The 27654-nt window shown below is 41.3% G+C and overlaps 1 protein-coding gene across 1 annotated transcript in view; it reads left to right on the top strand.

Moving 5' to 3' along the window:
• Positions 1–27424, top strand: part of usp48 (ubiquitin specific peptidase 48) — a 59656-nt gene extending 32232 nt beyond the window's left edge. The window contains exon 5 of the mRNA XM_034167508.1: positions 27270–27424. Coding sequence (XP_034023399.1) covers positions 27270–27398 — 129 coding nt within the window. The 3' untranslated portion in view covers positions 27399–27424. The remainder of the gene's footprint in view (positions 1–27269) is intronic.
• Positions 27425–27654: the final 230 nt, after the last annotated feature.

Genomic DNA, 27654 nt, shown 5'->3' with positions numbered 1-27654 from the left:
TGCCCTGTAATTTCTGACGGTACATGAAGCAGCAGCAGCCTCAGTGCTCACAAACCGGCTTCTGCATGGTGTGAAAACATTCAGCTGCTTGAACGAAGTCAAATTAAACAATAACGTTACAAAAACTAAACAAACGATTAAAAACATCAAGCACGACAGCAAAATGAAACACGGACGAATTGAGGTTTTCGTTGCCCTTCGTTCAAATTTTTCAACAGTTTAAAAATCCTGACGAATCGCCAGCTGCAGGAACGAAGCTGCGCGAAGGTTAAATGATGCCAACGAAAGTTCAGATTTCTTGTTTTGTTAGGGCTTCCTTGCCCTTCATAATTGCTGTGTAACTGGGCAATTACAGGTTTTCTATGTCAACATTTTAAATTGGTCATTAATGTCTGGACATAAATAAAAATAAAATCTGTAGTTTTTGTCAAAAGCATTTCCTTTCAGACATTTTGGCATGAATGTCTCTCCGTACCTCTGAGCTGAGCTCAGCTGGCTGCTGCACATCAGCGCAGGACGTCTCATTTTGGGAAGAAAAAAACCTTTTTATTGATTGCAGTTTGTATTACAACATTTAGAAAGAGGTGTCATTTGATCTAAATGGTGTTTCACTTCGAATTTATTAATTCTGACTGGACTCTATCGTTCTAACTTGACTAGGCAGAGAGCCGCGCAGCATTTGGAGCTGTGTGAACAGAACGGAGGACAATTCTTGTTTCTTTCTCCCAACAAGACAGGAGTCCCAGTTAGTGAGTTTAATCTGCACAAAAGTGACTCACGATTGACACATTCAGGGATGAAAGTGGTAAAAAACAAAAAAAGCTGAAACCCAAAATTACCCCCCAACACCACCTGCACGAAAATGTTTGAATTCTAGAAGCTGTGAAATGCAATCTGGGACTATTCTAGACAATAAACTGCTGTGAGTGCAGCATCCATTTAGTGAGGGGAAAAAACCCAACTTTCCTTATTCAAATTCATTCCAGTAGTATTCTGCTCTTACTAGGATGCAGCAGTTTTCTAGTTTGGCAGATAGTCTTGGAGGAAATCACTGAAAAAATGAACAAATTGAAAATATGCTTTGACCAAAACAAATTGTTATTAATCTTAAATAAAGCAGGGATGAAGTGGAGATGTAAGAGTCACTAGGTGTTCACAGGAAACACTTATTATTTCTGTATGTATTTTTTCATGTTCATTGTTAGTTGGTTTTATATTTTCTGTTGTGTTTTAATCAGGTTCTTTTTGTCTCTTACTCTAAAATTGTATTGTAGCATTATTAGTTATTACTATTATTGTTGTTGTTGCTGTTATTATTAATATATAAACAAAAATTAATAAAAAATTACAGTTTTTAATACATTTGCAAGGTTCTAGCTAGCGCAGACTTGCTTTATGGCCTGTTACGATATAATTTTGGACCGTTACGCTTATTTTGGACCGTTACACTTATTTTCAATACAGCATAACGGGTCTGTAATCAACCGTTTCTGCAGTGCGACTCCAGTTTGAAGCGTGAATCAATGAAGCAATGCTTTGATTCAATGGCTCGTGGCTCTTTGATTCGCTGCTCTTCAGAAGCGGCAAGTCTGCTTCTTAACCCCTCTCAAAGCCATTAAAATATCACGAGTCACTTTTGTGTGTATTAAAGTCACTAACTGGGACTGTTGTCTTGTTGCTGTCAAGAAACGAGAGTCGTCCTCCGTTCCATTTGCACAGCTCTAAACGCTGCGCGGCTCTCTGCTGAGACAGAGTCCATTCGGAATGAATAACTTAAAAACAAATTGCGCTTTAAATAAAATGACACCTCTTTACAAACGTTGCAATACAGACAAAAACTACAATTGACTAAAAGTTTTTTCCTCCCATAATGAGACGTCCTGCATTCTTTATGAACCTGACGTGCATCGCAGTGAGCTGTAGAGCTCAGCTCAGATATGGAAAGACATTCTTGCCAATAATAATGTCTGAAAGGAAATGCTTTTGACAAAAACTAAGATTTTATTTCTGTTCATGTCCAGAGATCAAGGATCCACCATGTAGAGTTTATTATGTCCAGAGTTTAAGGATCCAGTAACCAGTTTCATATTTATTTACTTTAAAACTCAATAAAATGTTGTTCATTTTCAATTTAATCAGCTTATAAAGCGGTGGTGGCCAAGTGGTGAATGCGCTTGGTTTCAGTTCAGAAGGTTCCGGGTACAAATCCCACCCCTGCCACATTTCTCCATGTAATGTGGAATTGCGTCAGGAAGGGCATCCGGCATAAAACCTGTGCCAATTCAACATGCAGATCCACCTTGGATTTGCTGTGGTGACCCTGAGTGCAAACAAGGGAGCAGCCAAAGGGACTTAGTATAAAGCGTCAAATTACAACAATGGCCATCTCAAGGTGCCTCACACAGAACAGTTCAACATAAAAAATTAAAATAAATAAATAAAAAAATTCAAATACTTAATTAAAAGCAGAAGCAAAAGAATAAATAAAAACATAAAATAAAAACTACTCATGAGAAAGAGAATAAAAATAGGTTTTAAGTCTTGACTTAAAATGTCCACGGACTCCGACTGCCTCACTGTCTTGACTTAAAATGTCCACGGACTCCGACTGCCTCACTGAGGGCCATGTACTGGCTAACCCAGAATGACATTGCCCACTTAACAACCTTCCCCAGCCTTCTGGACATGATGAAGGGATTTGGGCTGTCGTACCTGGCTTTTCCCCTTTGACATAGAAAACCTGTAAAGCCTACTTTTAGTATGCAGAAAATTCACAAGAAGTATCGATAAGCGGAATCAATAATGGTATCGATAAAATCTTATCAATGCCCTTCCCTAGGTTCTAATCAAATTAGCAGCAAAAGCCAGAACTTTTCAAAGCAGCACACATAAGGGGAATCATAATGGTATCGATAAAATCTTATCAATACCCATCCCTAGGTTCTAATCAAATTAGCGGCAAAAGCCAGAACTTTTCAAAGCAGCACACAGAGTAAATATAAAGTCTTCCATTCTGACCTGTGATGTGGATTCATCATCACAGTCTGAAAACTGGTATACACAAAAAGACGCCCTGGTTTTGGAAGACAATGTCTGGAAATGTGTTAATTCCTCATCAATGAAACTGCTTGTGAATAAACACAGGCTTTTTAAAGAAGTCCCTCAATGTTGTAATATGGTGCTCCAGGTGTGTTTTTCAGCCTGAGCTGAAGAAAGCCACCTGTAGAACAACTTATTTTAAAAAGCTGAAACCCTTCAGCAGTTATTTTATTCCACTTATTCACAATCAACATTCACCACAGCCCTCCATCCCATCGTCGCTTTAGCACTCTGCTCGCAACAAAAATAAATCACATTAATGATCCACAAAGACATAAAAGAGGTGTGTGTTAAATTGCACTCTTAACAACAGCATTACTCATTATGAGCGGCTGATGTTACAGAGGCGGTGCTATGACATCATCGTTTCAGAAACACACAGAGACACACATCCAATGTTTTCAGATGTATCCACACTGGGACACGTTTTCAAAGTATCGTGTTCGGCCATGGAAAACCACACAAGTTATCATTTTTCAGCTGAGAGCTTGATTGAGAGAAGATGCACGTCACACAGTGGCATTACCAGGATCCTTTGAGTAAACTCAGCCTCTTCAACATCTTTTGTTGGTTAGTCATGAAAGTTGCAAATGAGTCTTTAGCTTTATCGTAAACGTGCATGCTTAATTATGCCACATTACGAGTACTGTGATGTGACTGTGACACACGCGCACATCGTGATGGCGATGTTCATACAACACATCGCACAGCCCTAATGAGCAGGAACATTTCTGCGGGCATTTGTTGTTCATTTGGATGTGACGTGGCTATGACGTCTCCATTTTCTTTGTCTAATATGGACATGCAGTGTAAACGGGCGTGATAAGGAACATTATTATCACTTTACCGGGGCGTTGCTAGGCTGGTATCGTAGATTTATGTCAACGCTACCTGGCTATACCCACCTGCTGTGTGTAAACAAATGACGTCATAGCGCGTGCAGCCCAAGAACTGTCCACGGGGGGGGGTGGACTGTCCACAGAGGAAAAGATGAAAAGGCGAGAGGTGTGTGTTGGTCCCACTGTGGATATTCCAGATGATTTTCTCATGGATAGTATGACAATGAACAGCAGCTAAAGCAACCAGCTTGATGAGGACGCACTGGTGAATTTGGAGAGCAGCGTGTGCGCCAGCCGACACGACAAAAGTTAAGTGAGCCAACTTTTTATGTATGCGTTACGTGTTGTGTATCTCAGTAAAAAGTGATAATAATACAAATAACATGCTGTTGTTGTGCGGTATGCATTTTCTGAGTCCCTCTGTTCACGCCCAGTCACCCAAAATGACAGATATTCGCCCTCGTCTAACTCAGGCGTGAACGGAGGGCCTCTGAAAAATGCATACCGCACGACAACAGCATGTTATTGTATTATTATACTCACCACTTGTTGACAGTGAAACATTTTGTGTGTGTGTGTCACATTCAAAACATTGGTTGTCTGGTCCAGTCAGGTTGTAGAATTTAGCATTTTTTTTGAACGACTATCGTGAAATATCTTCAGACTTGGTGTGTACTTATGTTGTCTTTGTGGTCATTGATTTAACATCCAAAAACCTCGTTTGTCCTCACGGATAAACTCCTCTTACTTGACGCACATGATGCACTGTTTCTTTCTCTTTTTGCTCTGTATGCACCACTGTGCATTTAATCATTAGTGATCGATCTCTGCTCCCCTCCACAGCATGTCTTTTTCCTGGTTCTCTCCCTCAGCCCCAACCAGTCCCAGCAGAAGACTGCCCCTCCCTGAGCCTGGTTCTGCTGGAGGTTTCTTCCTGTTAAAAGAGAGTTTTTCCTTCCCACTGTAGCCAAGTGCTTGCTCACAGGGGGTCGTTTTGACCGTTGGGGTTTTACATAATTATTGTATGGCCTTGCCTTACAATATAAAGCGCCTTGGGGCAACTGTTTGTTGTGATTTGGCGCTATATAAAAAAATTGATTGATTGATTGATTGACTTGTGGAAACTTATCTCTAGCAGCAGTCTATTTGTAATAAAGTTGGAACACAGAAATATAAGCTTTTAGATGAACATGATGTACAGCACGTCATTACTGATCACAGTTGGCAGGGATGCAGCAGCAAGAAATATTATATCAAATATTATATCAATTGTAGCTTTTTATATGAACTTTTTTTGCACTTTGAAATGTGGTTAATTTCACAACCTTCCACAGAGAAAATAGTTTTACTTTTCGCCACCGCTTCAGTAAACTAAGGGTGAACATGACTTTATTTTTTCTTTTTTCAACAGGAGGAATTGTAAAGGGAATCCAAATTGCCTCGTGGGTATCGGTGAACAGGCATGGCTCAGGGAGATCGATGAAAACACTTTCCACAATATTGACGACCCAAACTCAGAGCGTCGAGACAAGGTTTGTGTTGGTGTTCACTCCCTGGACATTACAGCCGCCCACACATGGTGAGATGGTGCCATACATCGGGTGGTTGGCTCTCACTGCAGGTATTGTATCACGTCCTGTTCCGGAGCACAGCTGGTGTTTGCTGTATCTGTTAGCTGTTTAATCTGCGCAGTTAGATTGATCTAGTTATCTAGATTACGATTTGTTTCCCAGTGTAATCTTCACGTGCCTTAACTAAGCACTCCCTCTGCTGAATCACCTCTAAATTATTTACACATTATTCACTTTGCGTGTTTTAGGAATCTGCTAGCTTAGCGCAGCTACTATCTCTTAGCCGATTTAGGCATGGCGGCTTCTCCTGTCTCTCCCGCACTTTTCTGCTCTGGGTGTGAAATTGTTTAGTTATTCCCTCGGCCTCCTTTATAGCAGTAATGGTACTTGTAATAAGTGTGAGCTTATTCGATAGCTTTGGAGGCCAGGCTGGCGAATTGAGACTCGTCTCCGCACCTGTGGAAAATTCTACAGCTAGCCAGGCCCCTGTAGTCGGTGCGGACCAAGGTAGCTTAGCCGCCGTTAGTTCCCCCTGGCAGATCCCGAGCAGCCGGGAAAGCAGGCCGACTGGGTGACTGTGAGGAGGAAGCGTAGTCCTAAACAGAAGCCCGTGTACACCGCCAACCCGTTCACATCTCTAACCGTTTTTCCCCACTCGACGACACACCCGCCGAGGATCAAACTCTGGTTATTGGCGACTCTGTTTTGAGAAATGTGAAGTTAGCGACACCAGCAACCATAGTCAATTGTCTTCCGGGGGCCAGAGCAGGCGACATGGAAGGAAATTTGAAACTGCTGGCTAAGGCTAAGCGTAAATTTGGTAAGATTGTAATTCACGTCGGCAGTAATGACACCCGGTTACGCCAATCGGGAGGTCACTAAAATTAACATTGAATCGGTGTGTAACTTTGCAAAAACAATGTCGGACTCTGTAGTTTTCTCTGGGCCCCTCCCCAATCGGACCGGGAGTGACATGTTTAGCCGCATGTTCTCCTTGAATTGCTGGCTGTCTGAGTGGTGTCCAAAAAATGAGGTGGGCTTCATAGATAATTGGCAAAGCTTCTGGGGAAAACCTGGTCTTGTTAGGAGAGACGGCATCCATCCCACTTTGGATGGAGCAGCTCTCATTTCTAGAATCTGGCCAATTTTCTTAAATCCTCCAAACCGTGACTATCCAGGGTTGGGACCAGGAAGCAGAGTTGTAGTCTTACACACCTCTCTGCAGCTTCTCCTCCCCCTGCCATCCCTCATTACCCCATCCCCGTAGAGACGGTGCCTGCTCCCAGACTACCAATAACCAGCAAAAATCTATTTAAACATAAAAATTCAAAAAGAAAAAATAATATAGCACCTTCAACTGCACCACAGACTAAAACAGTTAAATGTGGTCTATTAAACATTAGGTCTCTCTCTTCTAAGTCCCTGTTGGTAAATGATATATAATTGATCAACATATTGATTATTCTGCCTTACAGAAACCTGGTTACAGCAGGATGAATATGTTAGTTTAAATGAGTCAACACCCCCGAGTCACACTAACTGTCAGAACTGCTCGTAGCACGGGCCGAGGCGGAGGATTAGCAGCAATCTTCCATTCCAGCTTATTAATTAATCAAAAACCCAGACAGAGCTTTAATTCATTTGAAAGCTTGACTCTTAGTCTTGTCCATCCAAATTGGAAGTCCCAAAAACCAGTTTTATTTGTTATTATCTATCGTCCACCTGGTCGTTACTGTGAGTTTCTCTGTGAATTTTCAGACCTTTTGTCTGACTTAGTGCTTAGCTCAGATAAGATAATTATAGTGGGCGATTTTAACATCCACACAGATGCTGAGAATGACAGCCTCAACACTGCATTTAATCTATTATTAGACTCTATTGGCTTTGCTCAAAAGTAAATGAGTCCACCCACCACTTTAATCATATCTTAGATCTTGTTCTGACTTATGGTATGGAAATAGAAGACTTAACAGTATTCCCTGAAAACTCCCTTCTGTCTGATCATTTCTTAATAACATTTACATTTACTCTGATGGACTACCCAGCAGTGGGGAATAAGTTTCATTACACTAGAAGTCTTTCAGAAAGCGCTGTAACTAGGTTTAAGGATATGATTCCTTCTTTATGTTCTCTAATGCCATATACCAACACAGTGCAGAGTAGCTACCTAAACTCTGTAAGTGAGATAGAGTATCTCGTCAATAGTTTTACATCCTCATTGAAGACAACTTTGGATGCTGTAGCTCCTCTGAAAAAGAGAGCTTTAAATCAGAAGTGCCTGACTCCGTGGTATAACTCACAACTCGTAGCTTAAAGCAGATAACCCGTAAGTTGGAGAGGAAATGGCGTCTCACTAATTTAGAAGATCTTCACTTAGCCTGGAAAAAGAGTCTGTTGCTCTATAAAAAAGCCCTCCGTAAAGCTAGGACATCTTTCTACTCATCACTAATTGAAGAAAATAAGAACAACCCCAGGTTTCTTTTCAGCACTGTAGCCAGGCTGACAAAGAGTCAGAGCTCTATTGAGCTGAGTATTCCATTAACTTTAACTAGTAATGACTTCATGACTTTCTTTGCTAACAAAATTTTAACTATTAGAGAAAAATTACTCATAACCATCCCAAAGACGTATCGTTATCTTTGGCTGCTTTCAGTGATGCCGGTATTTGGGTTAGACTCTTTCTCTCCGATTGTTCTGTCTGAGTTATTTTCATTAGTTACTTCATCCAAACCATCAACATGTTTATTAGACCCCATTCTACCAGGCTGCTCAAGGAAAGCCCTACCATATTTAATGCTTCGATCTTAAATATGATCAATCTATCTTTGTTAGTTGGCTATGTACCACAGGCTTTTAAGGTGGCAGTAATTAAACCATTACTTAAAAAGCCATCACTTGACCCAGCTATCTTAGCTAATTATAGGCCAATCTCCAACCTTCCTTTTCTCTCAAAATTCTTGAAAGGGTAGTTGTAAAAACAGCTAACTGATCATCTGCAGAGGAATTGGTCTATTTGAAGAGTTTCAGTCAGGTTTAGAATTCATCATAGTACAGAAACAGCATTAGTGAAGGTTACAAATGATCTTCTTATGGCCTCGGACAGTGGACTCATCTCTGTGCTTGTTCTGTTAGACCTCAGTGCTGCTTTTGATACTGTTGACCATAAAATTTTATTACAGAGATTAGAGCATGCCATAGGTATTAAAGGCACTGCGCTGCGGTGGTTTGAATCATATTTGTCTAATAGATTACAATTTGTTCATGTAAATGGGGAATCTTCTTCACAGACTAAAGTTAATTATGGAGTTCCACAAGGTTCTGTGCTAGGACCAATTTTATTCACTTTATACATGCTTCCCTTAGGCAGTATTATTAGACGGTATTGCTTAAATTTTCATTGTTACGCAGATGATACCCAGCTTTATCTATCCATGAAGCCAGAGGACACACACCAATTAGCTAAACTGCAGGATTGTCTTACAGACATAAAGACATGGATGACTCTAATTTCCTGCTTTTAAACTCAGATAAAACTGAAGTTATTGTACTTGGCCCCACAAATCTTAGAAACATGGTGTCTAACCAGATCCTTACTCTGGATGGCATTACCCTGACCTCTAGTAATACTGTGAGAAATCTTGGAGTCATTTTTGATCAGGATATGTCATTCAAAGCGCATATTAAACAAATATGTAGGACTGCTTTTTTGCATTTACGCAATATCTCTAAAATTCAGAAAGGTCTTGTCTCAGAGTGATGCTGAAAAACTAATTCATGCATTTATTTCCTCTAGGCTGGACTATTGTAATTCATTATTATCAGGTTGTCCTAAAAGTTCCCTAAAAAGCCTTCAGTTAATTCAAAATGCTGCAGCTAGAGTACTGACGGGGACTAGGAAGGAGAGAGCATATCTCACCCATATTGGCCTCTCTTCATTGGCTTCCTGTTAATTCTAGAATAGAATTTAAAATTCTTCTTCTTACTTATAAGGTTTTGAATAATCAGGTCCCGTCTTATCTTAGGGACCTCGTAGTACCATATCACCCCAATAGAGCGCTTCGCTCTCAGACTGCAGGCTACTTGTAGTTCCTAGGGTTTGTAAGAGTAGAATGGGAGGCAGAGCCTTCAGCTTTCAGGCTCCTCTCCTGTGGAACCAGCTCCCAATTCAGATCAGGGAGACAGACACCCTCTCTACTTTTAAGATTAGGCTTAAAACTTTCCTTTTTGCTAAAGCTTATAGTTAGGGCTGGATCAGGTGACCCTGAACCACCCTTAGTTATGCTGCTATAGACGTAGACTGCTGGGGGGTTCCCATGATGCACTGTTTCTTTCTCTTTTTGCTCTGTATGCACCACTCTGCATTTAATCATTAGTGATCGATCTCTGCTCCCCTCCACAGCATGTCTTTTTCCTGGTTCTCTCCCTCAGCCCCAACCAGTCCCAGCAGAAGACTGCCCCTCCCTGAGCCTGGTTCTGCTGGAGGTTTCTTCCTGTTAAAAGGGAGTTTTTCCTTCCCACTGTAGCCAAGTGCTTGCTCACAGGGGGTCGTTTTGACCGTTGGGGTTTTACATAATTATTGTATGGCCTTGCCTTACAATATAAAGTGCCTTGGGGCAACTGTTTGTTGTGATTTGGCGCTATATAAAAAAATTGATTGATTGATTGATTAATACTACTGTATCTTCAAGAAATCAGATGCAGATGAACTGCGGAGTGGACGGCTTCAACCTTAACTTAAATTTTTTTTTTCCTTAACTAATTTTTAATTTTTCAGAACAGATAAGTACAGAACCAAAATTCTACACAATGTACAACAGGCTGCAGCTATCGATTATTTTAGTAATCGAGTATTCTATGATTATTCTGTTTGGCGATAATCGAGTAATCAGAGATAAAAGTACTTCTGCATTTTAAACAACATCAATAGCCCAGGGTTCTCCCTAAGCAATGCACAATGTCACTGCACCAAGTGTTGGCATTTTGCTGAAATGGCGATGGGATGTGGCTTTCTGTTTTGTTTTCTCCAACTTGTAAAATGTAACAATGTTTAAGTTTTGTTTTTTCTTTATAAAGGTTTATGGACTGGGTGCCTGCGTGATTTTTTTTTTTTTTTTTAATCCCTCTGTGATTCAGCAGATGCATTTCAGCTGGAGGTTGAACATGCAAGCCTTGTAGTTTTTTTTTTTTTAAAGTTATTGTGTTTGTGAAGTGTTGTGTGTTGCACAAAGATGCAAAAATTAAAAAGTCAAACACTCAGTGTGAGTCTGAGGTAAACACAGAAGAAAGAGTGGACATCTGCTGTTTGTCAGTGTAGCCGGGGACAGAGCTGTGACTGGCCTGGTCTGAGAGCCCCTCACACTGGGCAGAGAGAGACAGCAGCCGGCCACCGGGTCAATGGTCCCTCCCCACGTAAAGCAGATCGTGTGTTTTTTTAAAAATAGACAAACACACTGCTTCGCTTTAAATGCACAGTAAGTCTATTTCAGATGATCTGCGTGGACCATCTTTCTCTTAAAAGCCTTTATTTTATTCTGTGTCTCGTTGGAAAGCGGTAGCTATTGTTGCTAATTTGATTAGCGTTATGCTCCAGTCTTCTTCTGTTTTTTTTTTTGCCTGCGGACATTGCAGCGCCACACACAGGCTTGGCATATGTACTACATCATTAAACGAAGCTTTGAGTCACAGAATTTGCCTCGAACATTTTTTGTAATCGAATTATTCGAGTTACTCGACTAATCGTTTCAGCCCTAATGTACAACAACAATAACAAAAAACGCAAATAGTAAACACGTGCCCTAAAAGTCTCTATATCAGGGATGAGAATCACCCGCTGATCCGCGGCTTCCCAACTTTTGGGGTTCATTTTGGCACCTGTCTATCATTTCAAATCCAGTGAGGGGAAAAACTGAGTTGGGATGTGATGTGTTTGTGACAGATCTCACATTAGCCACGCGGTGTTGCTGTTACACTGAGCAGCGTGGTGTGCACAAGAGGTTTGCCGGTGTCGCATACCAAACTGTCCCTCCATAAAAATTGGTCCGCCTGCCTTCTGATGACACTGTACTGTTGTCTGTTCTCCACGGTTCAGACTCAGACCACGGAGCTGTTTTATCAGATTTCATTTGTTGGTGTGATAACAACTTTTTGGATTTAAATGTGTCCAAAACTAAAGAAATGATCTTTGACTTCAGACGTAACAGGGATGTGGCCAAGGAGAGCATCATACACAATGAAGAAGTGGAACTTGTCACATCATATAAGTTTTTGGGGACTATTTTTGAAGACAAGCTGAAGTTTGATGTGAACACAGACACCATTGTGAAGCGAGGACAGCAAAGAATTATCTTCTCTGTAAACTGAACTCTTTTCTATCAGGCCTGCAATCCTTTGTTGTTTTTATCAGTCTTTTATTGAGTCTTTTGTGTGTTTATTTATCTGCTGGTTTCACAGCCTCTCAGTGAAAGACACAACAGCCTGAACAACATAAAATTTGTTCAAGATTATCGGAGTGAAACAAAGATTTACACTTTTTGTAATCAACAGATCCTCCAGAAGGCTGAAATCATCTTGTCCATGTCAGGTCATGTTCTCTTAGGAGAGTTTTCCCTGCTTCCTTTAGGAATCCGTTATGCGTAACCCATGTATAGAACCAACCGGTTTTTAAAGTCGTTTATACCTTCGGCAATTCGATTTTTAAATGCTCCATAGGTCTGCCATGTTTTTATTTATTTCTTTATTCTTGCTATTCATTTTAACTTCTTAAGTCTGTTTCATTTGTTTTTTATTAGTTTATTGTTGTTATATATTGTTATTTTATTTAATTTTTTTCTTAAACGGACTGGTCAAATGAAATTGCCCGTTGTGGGATTAATAAAGTTGTTGATTGATTGATTCACTGCACATGCGTCATTTTGGACCACAGCAGCTCGTCTGAGACCGAGTCTCGACACCCAAAGCCATCAAAGGGAATAATGTGAGTATTAACCATCAGATGACAGGGTGAAACCTCTTATGTCATTCCAAAGCAGAGGTCTCAAACTGATTCCAGAAAGTGCCAAGAGGGTGCAGGCTTTTCCATCAGGTGATTTCACTGATTAATATCACTTTGAGCAGATGGAATCAGTTAATCAGTGATCACCTGATGGAGTGGTTGGAGTGGAGTGGCTCTCAGCCCTTTCTGGAATCAGTTTGAGACCTCGGTTCTGAAGTCAGTTTTAAGTAGAAACAAGGCAATAGTCGGTGAGTCGCTACTGTCTGTTTGAAATGACGGAGGTGCAGTGAAAGCAGCAGCAGCTTCTCCAATCTTTTCTTATGAACTGATGCCGAATTTATGTGGAAATGATTGTTGTACAAAAGCTTCAGATATCTATCGCTGAGACAGATGATGATGACTGGAGGCAGTTTGAAGCAGAAACGAGGTGATAATCAGTGAACTGCGGCTGATGCACAGTAATGACGCATGAGCAGTGAAGGCAGGGGGGACCGTTTTTAGGGGACACTGTTTGGTCGGCGACACTGGGAGTGTTAAGTAGAAGAAGGAACTGCTAGGTTAAGGGCTAAGCACATTGTTCTGCAGTTCGTTTGCTTCTGTAAATGTTCATAAAGCTACTCAACGAAACAAAGGCTGGGTAGGTTATGACAGGGTAGAGGTACCCAAAGCAGCAAAACTTTACTTTTACTGAAAACATCTCTTACACAAGATCCCATGTCGTGGTCTGATTAGGCCCCCTGTCTGATTGGTCCCCCTTGTCTAAAGGCGTGTGCGGTGAAGCTAATGGGGCCGATCAGACGGGGGGACGAATCAGACCACAACACTGGCACCCAGTGATCTTCTCTGCCATTTTGGTACCCCTCTGGAGCTCTTTCCTGTTTGCCCCGTGCAGCTGGCAAACCACGTCCAGAGGCAGTATGTGAGGATGCTCTCCATGGCAGGATTCCAGTGCCTTCTTTACCAAGTGTGTGGTGTTCCTGTCCCAGGTCAGCTTCTCCTCTCTGTGGACTCCCAGAAAACAGAAGTCCCTGACCCTGTCCACACAGGTCCCCCCAGTGATAACGGGCTGAAAGTCTGTTTGGTTTCTGCTGAAGTCTGTGATTCACGCCTTGGTTTTGGATGTGTTCAGGAGCAGGTTATTTTCTATACACCACACCATCAGCTGTTCCACCTCCTCCCAGTAGATGGACTCATCTCCTCCAGTGATACAGCTGACTGGCTGTTGCTGGTGTGGACGGGGTGCAGTCAGAGGTGTAGAGGGTGAAGAGCAACGGGCTCAGCACACAGCCCTGAGGGGAACCGATGCTGAGTGTGAGAGCTGTGGATATGTGGGGGCCAATCCTGACTCTCTGTGAGCCACCTAACAGGAAGTCCTTAATCCAAAGACATGTGGACTGAGGTAGACTGAGGTTCAGCAGCTTCCTCACTGGGCCATGGGGAAGGCTGGTGTTGAACGCTGAACTATAATGCACAAAGAGAAGATGGGTGTAGTTACCCTGTTGGTCCAGGTGGGTCAGTGTGGTGTCGAGAGCAGCGGTCACGGCGTCCTCTGTTGACCTGTTGGCCTCGTAAGTAAATTGGTTTGGGTCTGAAGTGGGGTTTAGGAATGACATGATGTTACTTCTAACTCGTTTTTCAAAACACTTTTTTTTTTTATATAGCGCCAAATCACAACAAACAGTTGCCCCAAGGCGCTTTATATTGTAAGGCAAGGCCATACAATAATTACGTAAAAACCCCAACGGTCAAAACGACCCCCTGTGAGCAAGCACTTGGCTACAGTGGGAAGGAAAAACTCCCTTTTAACAGGAAGAAACCTCCAGCAGAACCAGGCTCAGGGAGGGGCAGTCTTCTGCTGGGACTGGTTGGGGCTGAGGGAGAGAACCAGGAAAAGACATGCTGTGGAGGGGAGCAGAGATCAATCACTAATGATTAAGAGAGTGGTGCATACAGAGCAAAAAGAGAAAGAAACAGTGCATCATGGGAACCCCCCAGCAGTCTACGTCTATAGCAGCATACCTAAGGGATGGTTCAGGGTCACCTGATCCAGCCCTAACTATAAGCTTTAGCAAAAAGGAAAGTTTTAAGCCTAATCTTAAAAGTAGAGAGGGTGTCTGTCTCCCTGATCTGAATTGGGAGCTGGTTCCACAGGAGAGGAGCCTGAAAGCTGAAGGCTCTGCCTCCCATTCTACTCTTACAAACCCAAGGAACTACAAGTAAGCCTGCAGTCTGAGAGCGAAGCGCTCTATTGGGGTGATATGGTACTACGAGGTCCCTAAGATAAGATGGGACCTGATTATTCAAAACCTTATAAGTAAGAAGAAGAATTTCAAATTCTATTCTAGAATTAACAGGAAGCCAATGAAGAGAGGCCAATATGGGTGAGATATGCTCTCTCCTTCTAGTCCCCGTCAGTACTCTAGCTGCAGCATTTTGAATTAACTGAAGGCTTTTTAGGGAACTTTTAGGACAACCTGATAATAATGAATTACAATAGTCCAGCCTAGAGGAAATAAATGCATGAATTAGTTTTTCAGCATCACTCTGAGGACAAGACCTTTCTGATTTAGAGATATTGCGTAAATGCAAAAAGGCAGTCCTACATATTTGTTTAATATGCGCTTTGAATGACATATCCTGATCAAAAATGACTCCAAGATTTCTCACAGTATTACTAGAGATCAGGGTAATGCCATCCAGAGTAACGATCTGGTTAGACACCATGCTTCTAAGATTTGTGGGGCCAAGTACAATAACTTCAGTTTTATCTGAGTTTAAAAGCAGGAAATTAGAGGTCATCCATGTCTTTATGTCTGTAAGACAATCCTGCAGTTTAGCTAATTGGTGTGTATCCTCTGGCTTCATGGATAGATAAAGCTGGGTATCATCTGCGTAACAATGAAAATTTAAGCAATACCGTCTAATAATACTGCCTAAGGGAAGCATGTATAAAGTGAATAAAATTGGTCCTAGCACAGAACCTTGTGGAACTCCATAATTAACTTTAGTCTGTGAAGAAGATTCCCCATTTACATGAATCATATTGTAATCTATGAGACAAATATGATTCAAACCACCGCAGCGCAGTGCCTTAATACCTATGACATGCTCTAATCTCTGTAATAAAATTTTATGGTCAACAGTATCAAAAGCAGCACTGAGGTCCAACAGAACAAGCACAGAGATAAGTCCACTGTCCGAAGCCATAAGAAGATCATTTGTAACCTTCACTAATGCTGTTTCTGTACTATGATGAATTCTAAAACCTGACTGAAACTCTTCAAATAGACCATTCCTCTGCAGGTGATCAGTTAGCTATTTTACAACTACCCTCTCAAGAATCTTTGAGAGAAAAGGAAGGTTGGAGATTGGCCTATAATTAGCTAAGATAGCTGGGTCAAGTGATGGCTTTTTAAGTAATGGTTTAAGTACTGCCACCTTAAAGGCCTGTGGTACATAACCAACTAACAAAGATAGATTGATCATATTTAAGATTGAAGCATTAAATAATGGTAGGACTTCCTTGAGCAGCCTGGCAGGAATGGGGTCTAATAAACATGTTGATGGTTTGGATGAAGTAACTAATGAAAATAACTCAGACAGAACAATCGGAGAGAAAGAGTCTAACCAAATACCGGCATCACTGAAAGCAGCCAAAGATAACGATACATCTTTGGGATGGTTATGAGTAATTTTTTCTGTAATAGTCAAAATTTTGTTAGCAAAGAAAGTCATGAAGTCATTACTAGTTAAAGTTAATGGAATACTCAGCTCAATAGAGCTCTGACTCTTTGTCAGCCTGGCTACAGTGCTGAAAAGAAACCTGAGGTTATTCTTATTTTCTTCAATTAGTGATGAGTAGAAAGATGTCCTAGCTTTACGGAGGGCCTTTTTTATAGAGCAACAAACTCTTTTTCCAGGCTAAGTGAAGATCTTCTAATTAGTGAGAACCATTTCCTCTCCAACTTACGGGTTATCTGCTTTAAGCTACGAGTTTGTGAGTTATACCACGGAGTCAGACACTTCTGATTTAAAGCTCTCTTTTCAGAGGAGCTACAGCATCCAAAGTTGTCTTCAAAGAGGATGTAAAACTATTGACGAGATACTCTAACTCCCTTACAGAGTTTAGGTAGCTACTCTGCTCTGTGTTGGTATATGACATTAGAGAACATAAAGAAGGAATCATATCCTTAAACCTAGTTACAGCGCTTTCTGAAAGACTTCTAGTGTAATGAAACTTATTCCCCACTGCTGGGTAGTCCATCAAGGTAAATGTAAATGTTATTAAAAAATGATCAGACAGAAGGGAGTTTTCAGGGAATACTGTTAAGTCTTCTATTTCCATACCATAAGTCAGAACAAGATCTAAGATATGATTAAAGTGGTGGGTGGACTCATTTACTTTTTGAGCAAAGCCGATAGAGTCTAATAATAGATTAAATGCAGTGTTGAGGCTGTCATTCTCAGCATCTGTTGGATGTTAAAATCGCCCACGATAATTATCTTATCTGAGCTAAGCACTAAGTCAGACAAAAGGTCTGAAAATTCACAGAGAAACTCACAGTAACGACCAGGTGGACGATAGATAATAACAATAAAACTGGTTTTTGGGACTTCCAATTTGGATGGACAAGACTAAGAGACAAGCTTTCAAATGAATTAAAGCTCTGTCTAGGTTTTGATTAATTAATAAGCTGGAATGGAAGATTGCTGCTAATCCTCCGCCACGGCCCGTGCTACGAGCATTCTGACAGTTAGTGTGACTCGGAGGTGTTGACTCATTTAAACTAACATATTCATCCTGCTGTAACCAGGTTTCTGTTAGGCAGAATAAATCATATGTTGATCATTATTATATCATTTACCAACAGGGACTTAGAAGAGAGAGACCTAATGTTAATAGACCACATTTAACTGTTTTAGTCTGTGGTGCAATTGAAGGTGCTATATTATTTTTTCTTTTTGAATTTTTATGCTTAAATAGATTTTTGCTGGTTATTGGTGGTCTGGGAGCAGGCACCGTCTCTACGGGGATGGGATAATGAGGGGATGGCAGGGGGAGAGAAGCTGCAGAGACGTGTATAAGACCACAGCTCTGCCTCCTGGTCCCAACGCTGGACAGTCACAGTTTGGAGGATCCAAGAAAATTGGCCAGATTTCTAGAAATGAGAGCTGCTCCATCTAAAGTGGGATGGATGCCGTCTCTCCTAACAAGACCAGGTTTTTCCCAGAAGCTTTGCCAATTATCAATGAAGCCCACCTCATTTTTTGGACACCACTCAGACAGCCAGCAATTCAAGGAGAAACATGCGGCTAAACATGTCACTCCCGGTCTGATTGGGGAGGGGCCCAGAGAAAACAACAGAGTCCGACATTGTTTTTGCAAAGTTACACACCGATTTAATGTTAATTTTAGGTGACCTCCGATTGGCGTAACCGAGTGTCATTACTGCCGACGTGAATTACAATCTTACCAAATTTACGCTTAGCCTTAGCCAGCAATTTCAAATGTCCTTCGATGTCGCCTTCTCTGGCCCCCGGAAGACAATTGACAATGGTTGCTGGTGTCGCTAACTTCACATTTCTCAAAACAGAGTCGCCATTAACCAGAGTTTGATCCTCGGCGAGTGTATCGTCGAGTGGGGAAAAACGGTTAGAGATGTGAACGGGTTGACGGTGTACACGGGGCTTCTGTTTAGGGCTACGCTTCCTCCTCACAGTCACCCAGTCAGCCTGCTTTCCCCGACTGCCCGGGATCTGCCAGGGGGGAACTAACGGCGGCTAAGCTACCTTGGTCCGCACCGACTACAGGGGCCTGGCTAGCTGTAGAATTTTCCACGGTGCGGAGCCGAGTCTCCAATTCGGCCAGCCTGGCCTCCAAAGCTGCGAATAAGCTGCACTTATTACAAGTACCGTTACTGCTAAAGGAGGCCGAGGAATAACTAAACATTTCACACCCAGAGCAGAAAAGTACGGGAGAGACAGGAGAAGCCGCCATGCTAAATCGGCTAAGAGCTAGTAGCTATGCAACCTAGCGGATTCCTAAAAACACACAAAGTGAATAATGTGTAAATAATTTAGAGGTGATTCAGCAGAAGGAGTGCCCCAATCAAGGCACCAAACAGGCCATGAAGCAGCACAGGCAACGCACGACAACGGTGCTAAAATAAAATAAAAATCGACTAAACACGCTGTGGAGCAGCACAGATAACGCACGACAACAGTGCTAAAAAAAATAATAATAAAAAAAAATAAATAAAAACAAAAGCGTTAGCAAGCTAGTTAGCTTGCCAACGCTGATGAAAGTTAGCTGATAAAAGTGCTCCGTCGCGATGTTTCGACCGTTAGAGGTCTTCCTTAGGCGTTGGAGCACAGTAAAAAAGTAAAAAAAAAAAAAAGTAAAAAGGTAAAAAAGTAAAAAAGTCTCTGTGTAAACAGTCCCAACAGAGAGCCAAAATTCTGATGTGCAGAAAATACAAATAAGTAAACATGTGCCCGAAAAGTCTCTATATCAGGGATGAGAATCACCCGCCGATCGGCGGCTTCCGAACTTTCAGGCTTGCGACTCCGACGAGGGCGGTTGCATCTCCTCCACTCTCGCTTATCTCTGCTCTCTGCTTCAAGTCCCTACTTCACCAGACTGTGAATTCCTCAAATTATATTGGATTCTGGATCTATTTGACTACTGTTGGATTAACCATGGAATTGATCAGGTGGTCTCTGAACACTATTGACACCATTTTTTCGACAAGAAGGTCAGGACTGGGAGATCCTACCTGCCCAGATGGAACGTATCCTGCGGGCTATGTTCTCAACTCCTGGGAGTCTTGGCGTGTTTCATGCTTGGCGCCTTTCTCCATTGAGGAAGTTGAGTATTTATTAATTTTTGGTCTCATGGTAGCAGGGCTGGTACTTTTTGGCTTATGTGCTGCCCTGATCAACTGGAAAATTGGCAAGACGGCGGCATCAAGAACCACGGCCCCTCGCTTGTCCGTCATGATTAACGAGGTTGGCAAGGCAGTGCATTCTCAGACTGCGATGACTCTTGAACTCAGACGCATATTGGATGACATCTTGGAGCATATTCGTGCCTTGCAGTTGATTTCAGAGGCCGGTGAATATTCTTAATTCATAATTGGGAATATTCTTAATTCATAATTGGGATTTGGTTGTTCAAGTGGAACTGTTAAAAGTGTTTTTCACTGCTCAACCACAACACTCCACTCCACTCCAACAACCACTTATCAAGCCTGAAGGTCAAATTGCCCGACTGTTTTCCCTCCAGAGGAATTTCTTCGGTCTGGGGAACATTTGGCTGTTTCTTATCTCAACTCACAAAGACAATAAAATGCTTTTCACAGGACTGAAGCATGCTCCATCCCCTTCTATCCCCATCAAACACTCCCCACTCAGGCGTCTGCTCACGTCATTCATTTCCCCTTCTGCATTCTTCCCCCCAAGCTGATGGCGGCGATATCTCAGGATTGCTGCGTGGCCTTCACCCACTTGCCTCAATTCGGATAACGGACTTCTTGAACCTTACTTAAAAACTTGCGGTAAACAAGTAATAATTGTGGACTAATTGCAGTCTGAGGTAACTGGAGTGTAAACATAATTTCTCCACTGTGAGATCCATAAAGTATATCTCATCTCATCTCAAACCAACAGCTGGAGGTACTTGAGAAACATTGGTGAATGTCTTTTTTTCCTATTCTCAGAACACATTTGTTGGATTGACCAACTTGGGTGCAACATGCTACGTCAACACATTCCTTCAAGTGTGGTTCCACAACCTTGACCTGCGTGCAAGCCTGTACCAGTACCACAGCGCCCGGGCACAGGAACACAACACAGACTCCGGTACAGAGCACATCATGCTGTGGATGTCTGTGTGTTTGAGGACGTGTGCTCCTGTCTCTGTGGACATTTGTCTGTCTGTGTGTTTGAGGATGTGTGCTACTGTCTCTGTGGACATTTGTCTGTTTGTGTGTTTGAGGACGTGTGCTCCTGTCTCTGTGGACATTTGTCTGTCTGTGTGTTTGAGGATGTGTGCTACTGTCTCTGTGGACATTTGTCTGTGTGTTTGAGGACGTGTGCTACTGCCTCTGTGGATATTTGTTTGTCTGTGTGTTTGAGGACGTGTGCTCCTGTCTCTGTGGATATTTGTCTGTCTGTGTGTGTGAAGACGTGTGCTCCTGTCTGTGTGAATATTTGTATGTCTGTGTGTGTGAGGACATGTGCTCCTGTCTCTGTGGATATTTGTCTGTCTGTGTGTGTGAGGACGTGTGCTCCTGTCTCTGTGGATATTTGTCTGTCTGTGTGTGTGAGGACGTGTGCTCCCGTCTCTGGACATTTGTCTGTCTGTGTGTGTGAGGACGTGCGCCCTTGTCTCTGTGGATATTTGTCTGTCTGTGTGTGTGAGGATGTGTGCTCTTGTCTCTGTGGATATTTGTCTGTCTGTGTGTTTGAGGACGTGTGCTCTTGTCTCTGTGGATATTTGTCTGTCTGTGTGTGTGAGGACGTGTGCTCTTGTCTCTGTGGATATTTGTCTGTCTGTGTGTGTGAGGACGTGTGCTCTTGTCTCTGTGGATATTTGTCTGTCTGTGTTTGAGGACGTGTGCTCTTGTCTCTGTGGATATTTGTCTGTCTGTGTGTGTGAGGACGTGTGCTCTTGTCTCTGTAGATATTTGTCTGTCTGTGTGTTTGAGGACGTGTGCCCTTGTCTCTGTGGATATTTGTCTGTCTGTGTGTGTGAGGATGTGTGCCCTTGTCTCTGTGGATATTTGTCTGTCTGTGTGTTTGAGGACGTGTGCTCTTGTCTCTGTGGATATTTGTCTGTCTGTGTGTGTGAGGACGTGTGCTCTTGTCTCTGTGGATATTTGTCTGTCTGTGTGTGTGAGGACGTGTGCTCTTGTCTCTGTGGATATTTGTCTGTCTGTGTGTGTGAGGACGTGTGCTCTTGTCTCTGTGGATATTTGTCTGTCTGTGTGTTTGAGGACGTGTGCCCTTGTCTCTGTGGATATTTGTCTGTCTGTGTGTGTGAGGACGTGTGCTCTTGTCTCTGTGGATATTTGTCTGTCTGTGTTTGAGGACGTGTGCTCTTGTCTCTGTGGATATTTGTCTGTCTGTGTGTGTGAGGACGTGTGCTCTTGTCTCTGTAGATATTTGTCTGTCTGTGTGTTTGAGGACGTGTGCCCTTGTCTCTGTGGATATTTGTCTGTCTGTGTGTGTGAGGATGTGTGCTCTTGTCTCTGTGGATATTTGTCTGTCTGTGTGTTTGAGGACGTGTGCTCTTGTCTCTGTGGATATTTGTCTGTCTGTGTGTGTGAGGACGTGTGCTCTTGTCTCTGTGGATATTTGTCTGTCTGTGTGTGTGAGGACGTGTGCTCTTGTCTCTGTGGATATTTGTCTGTCTGTGTGTGTGAGGACGTGTGCTCTTGTCTCTGTGGATATTTGTCTGTCTGTGTGTGTGAGGACGTGTGCTCTTGTCTCTGTGGATATTTGTCTGTCTGTGTGTGTGAGGACGTGTGCTCTTGTCTCTGTGGATATTTGTCTGTCTGTGTTTGAGGACGTGTGCTCTTGTCTCTGTGGATATTTGTCTGTGTGTGTGAGGACGTGTGCTCTTGTCTCTGTGGATATTTGTCTGTCTGTGTGTTTGAGGACGTGTGCTCTTGTCTCTGTGGATATTTGTCTGTCTGTGTGTTTGAGGACGTGTGCTCTTGTCTCTGTGGACCATCCTGTCGTTTCTCATGTTGATTTTTAAGGTTTCTTTCTCTTCCAGACTATGAGCCTCAGTCCGTCTGTGAACACCTGCAGTATCTGTTCGCTCTGCTGCAGAACAGCAGCAGGAAGTACATCGACCCCTCAGCGCTGGTCAAAGCTTTGGGACTGGACACGGGGCAGCAGCAGGTAAAGCCACTCAGAATTCAGTGTGTGTTCACAGCACTTTAGACATTCTGCAAGAACAGCTGGGTTTGACCACTGATCTCTATATAACACTGGATAGCTAATTGTTTTTGAAGCAAACCGGCCATCGTACTTCCACTCGCATGTGCTGCTCCTTTTCTATTCATCTTTAACCAGGTAACTTTATTCTTTGTGATTTGTTAAAAATACCTTCATGAGGAGCTAAAAACTGCACAAATCACCAGTTCAAAGGCTGTGGATGAACATCTCACCTGTGAGTATGATTGATATGGGAGGTAATGAACAATAATTTGAAGAGTTCTATCCCTTATTCCAGCATATAGACATTAATAATAATAATAATAATTATAAGTGACTTGTGTGTCACCACATGTTGAGTTTTGTGTGGGACATACTATTTTAAGACATTTATTTGGTCTACTTGTGCATTTGTTTTGGAGCTGGGGGTGTTCTTGCTATGAGCTTTATTACTAATATTAGACTGAAGCTGTGTGTAATAAATATTATTATCGTATATCTATAAATGATATGCCAAAAACCATACCATACAACATTTATCATTTATAGGTATATTATAAAATCATCCATATTATAAAAACGATTTTATAATATACCTACAAATGATAAATGTTTTGGAGTGTTTGAGGACAAGTTGGGACATGCCTATCTCGGCTTTCAGTGGCTTACCAGTTGAGTGCGTATAAGAGAAATTGTGGAGAGCTGGGCACTCAAAATGGAGGTCTTCTTTGTCTCGCTCCATCAGCGAATCCGTCATGACGCGTGAAGCCTCCGCGCGGCTTTCCATGAGAAAATCTCTTGTTAAAAGTGAAATCTGCCGGAAAATCGCTGATGTCCAGCTCTTGTGATAACCAGAGAAGTTGCGCACGATGGTCCTGGAGCCATACAGCGATCCGTTTAGAAATTAAATGGTGGTTTCTGCCTGTCGATCGCGGCTCGGAGCACGGCGCGCCGTGCGCCATTGTGGGCCGTCCTTAAAGCTGTAGTAACACTCCGTAATCTCTGTGAAGCCCATTAAAATTTTCACCGAAAGCCATGTGAATTTTCCGAATGGTTTCCAGCTGCCTGTCTCTAACAGTTTCTGAAAAAATTCTGATGGAACAAAGCCCAAATCATTCCACCATTTCCTCGCAGTGAAAAAACGACGAGAGGGGTGGACCAGTGCTCACTCAAAGCCTGCCCACAGGCGAATGACGGAACCGACAGGCGTGAAAAAACTCACGCATGCGCACGAAGGTTCAAGCTTGGCTGACGTAAAAACATATGAATCAAATCCATATATTTTTTGCATATAATAAAAAGGTCAGATACTTTTCTCACAGACCTCGTATAGGTATATTATAAAATCATTATCAAGTTGTTCACCAATGAGTATGGCTTTTTACACCCTTCAGAAAACCATACAACATTTATCATTTATAGGTATATTATAAAATCGTTATCAAGTTGTTCACCAATGAATATGGCTTTTTACACCCTTCAGAAAACCATACAACATTCATCATTTATAGGTATATTATAAAATCGTTATCAAGTTGTTCACCAATGAGTATGGCTTTTTACACCCTTCAGAAAACCATTCATCATTTATAGGTATATTATAAAATCGTTATCAAGTTGTTCACCAATGAATATGGCTTTTTACACCCTTCAGAAAACCATTCATCATTTATAGGTATATTATAAAATCGTTATCAAGTTGTTCACCAATGAGTATGGCTTTTTACACCCTTCAGAAAACCATTCATCATTTATAGGTATATTATAAAATCGTTATCAAGTTCACCAATGAGTATGGCTTTTTACACCCTTCAGAAAACCATACAACATTTATCATTTATAGGTATATTATAAAATCGTTATCAAGTTGTTCACCAATGAATATGGCTTTTTACACCCTTCACAAAACCATACAACATTTATCATTTATAGGTATATTATAATATCGTTATCAAGTTGTTCACCAATGAATATGGCTTTTTACACCCTTCAGAAAACCATACAACATTCATCATTTATAGGTATATTATAAAATCGTTATCAAGTTGTTCACCAATGAATATGGCTTTTTACACCCTTCACAAAACCATACAACATTTATCATTTATAGGTACATTATAATATCGTTATCAAGTTGTTCACCAATGAGTATGGCTTTTTACACCCTTCAGAAAACCATTCATCATTTATAGGTATATTATAAAATCGTTATCAAGTTGTTCACCAATGAATATGGCTTTTTACACCCTTCAGAAAACCATACAACATTCATCATTTATAGGTATATTATAAAATCGTTATCAAGTTGTTCACCAATGAGTATGGCTTTTTACACCCTTCAGAAAACCATTCATCATTTATAGGTATATTATAAAATCGTTATCAAGTTGTTCACCAATGAGTATGGCTTTTTACACCCTTCAGAAAACCATACAACATTCATCATTATAGGTATATTATAAAATCGTTATCAAGTTGTTCACCAATGAGTATGGCTTTTTACACCCTTCAGAAAACCATACAACATTCATCATTTATAGGTATATTATAAAATCGTTATCAAGTTGTTCACCAATGAGTATGGCTTTTTACGCCCTTCAGAAAACCATACAACATTCATCATTTATAGGTATATTATAAAATCGTTATCAAGTTGTTCACCAATGAGTATGGCTTTTTACGCCCTTCAGAAAACCATACAACATTTATCATTTATAGGTATATTATAAATCGTTATCAAGTTGTTCACCAATGAGTATGGCTTTTTACACCCTTCCCAAAACCATATAACATTCATCATTTATAGGTATATTATAAAATCGTTATCAAGTTGTTCACCAATGAGTATGGCTTTTTACACCCTTCAGAAAACCATACAACATTTATCATTTATAGGTATATTATAAAATTGTTAAGTTGTTCACCAATGAGTATAGCTTTTTACACCCTTCAGAAAACCATACAACATTCATCATTTATAGGTATATTATAAAATCGTTATCAAGTTGTTCACCAATGAGTATGGCTTTTTACACCCTTCAGAAAACCATACAACATTAACATTTATAGGTATATTATAAAATCGTTATCAAGTTGTTCACCAATAGGGATGGGTATTGATGAGATTTTATCAATATCAATGCCATTATCGATTCTGCTTATCAATCTAATTCCTTATCGATACCTCTTGTGAATTTTGTACTAAAAGTAGGCTTTACCGGTTTTCTATGTATTTCTTAAAGTAAATAAATATGAAATTGGTCACTGTATCCTTGATCTCTGGACATAAATAAAAATAAACAAAACAGTGTTTCGGTTTGAAGTTATTAATTCCGACTGGACTCTATCATTCAGCTTGACTCGTCAGAGAGCCGCGCAGCGTTTGGAGCTGTGTGAACAGAACGGAGGACGATTCTCGTTTCTTTCTCCCAATAAGACAGGAGTCCCAGTTAGTGACTTTAATCCGCACAAAAGTGACTCACGATTGACATATTCAGGGATGAAAGTGGTGAAAAACAAAAAAAGCTGAAACCTAAAATTACCCCCCAACACCACCTGCACAAAATGTTTGAATTCTAGAAGCTGTGAAATGCAATCTGGGACTATTCTAGACAATAAACTGCAGTGAGTGCAGCATCCCTTTAGTGAGAAAAAACCCAACTTTCCTTATTCAAATTCATTTCAGTAGTATTCTGCTCTTACTAGATGCAGCAGTTTTCTAGTTTGGCAGATAGTTCTGGAGGAAATCACTGAAAAAATGAACACATTGAAAATATGGTTTGACTGAAACACTTATTTATTTCTGTATGTATGTATTTATTTATTTTTGTATGTTCATTGTTAGTTGGTTTTATATTTTTTCTGTTGTGTTTCTATTCAGGTTCTTTTTGTCTCTTTCTCTAAAATTGTATATAATAATCATTAGATTATTAATATATAAACAAACAAAAAAATTACAATTTCTAATACATTTGACTCTGTTACGACAAGAAACGCTTATTATACAGAAAATTTTATTATACAAATAATGAATGTTTATGAGGTCAGTGGTACAAATATTTCATGAGGTGAAATTCATCGAGTTGAATGGTACGGTCCAGCTTTCACCGAATGAAATATTCATTCCAATGAAAGAATGAATTAACATTCATTATTTGCTTTATATAATAACTGTGAAAGTAGAACCTTATCGGAAAAGGGGCTGACATTTTGGTGTTTGTCACTGGTGCTTTGACATCAACAGTCCAACACAAACTTTAAATAGGAGTCCAAAGTTGTTCTCAGTAGTCCGTGATGCCATGCACCGGCTTTGTGTACAGACTGCCGTCTACTTTCCTCGCTCCATTGAAAAATCACATCAGAAATTTGTCCATCTTTTTATCCTAACTTCATCCTAACAGCTCTTCATGCCTCCAGACGGCTGACGGCGTAGTGGACTTGTTTTTTTGTGTTAGAAGAATTAGCACCGTCAGTTAGCTCCTTCAAATCATCGTCCGTCAGCAAAACTAACTCCGCCATGTTTAGCTAAATGCCGCCACCACTAGTGTGTGTCCGCAAACCACGTGCGCGGTGGTCACAACGTGCAGTGGTGCAAAGTGTATGAAACCAAATTTGCACAGAAAATGCAGCACAACACAAATAGGACAAATAAACAATGTCACGTGACATACAAAGCACCAATCAAATGACAAGGATCCACTCAGCCATTACGTAACGGAGTGTGTCAGCTCGGCACGGACGGCAGATGGACTGCACACATAGTGTGAATGCAGCACATCAAGCAGAGTGCACTTCCTTCATGTTTTCTTTTTCTTTTACATTCAGGATGCTCAGGAGTTTTCCAAGCTCTTCCTGTCTCTTTTGGAGGACACACTGTCAAAGCAGAAGAGCCCCAACCTGCAGAATGTGATCCAGCAGCAGTTTTGTGGGCGCTTCTCTTACGTGACTATGTAAGTCCAGCATGTTCACACTGACACCGTCTTCATGCTTTGAGTTTGAAGTGCAGCTTGAACAAAACACCAGTTGTTCCAGAGCTCTGTCGGGCTTTGAATCATCGAGGCAAAAAGACGAAAGCAAGTTCTTCTCCTCCCTTCTTTCCACTTGGGGTTACCACAGCAGATCAGACACGCACATCCAAAATGCAGACGGCGTGCTGGAGAAGGGCTGTGCCCGAAACCTCACACTTGGTGTCAATAAAGATTTTTGCATG

The sequence above is a fragment of the Thalassophryne amazonica genome, chromosome 3 (assembly GCF_902500255.1).
Source record: "Thalassophryne amazonica chromosome 3, fThaAma1.1, whole genome shotgun sequence".
NCBI lineage: Eukaryota > Metazoa > Chordata > Actinopteri > Batrachoidiformes > Batrachoididae > Thalassophryne > Thalassophryne amazonica.
The sequence above is the reverse complement of the archived record's forward strand: the minus strand, read 5'-3'. Positions and strand labels throughout refer to the sequence as shown.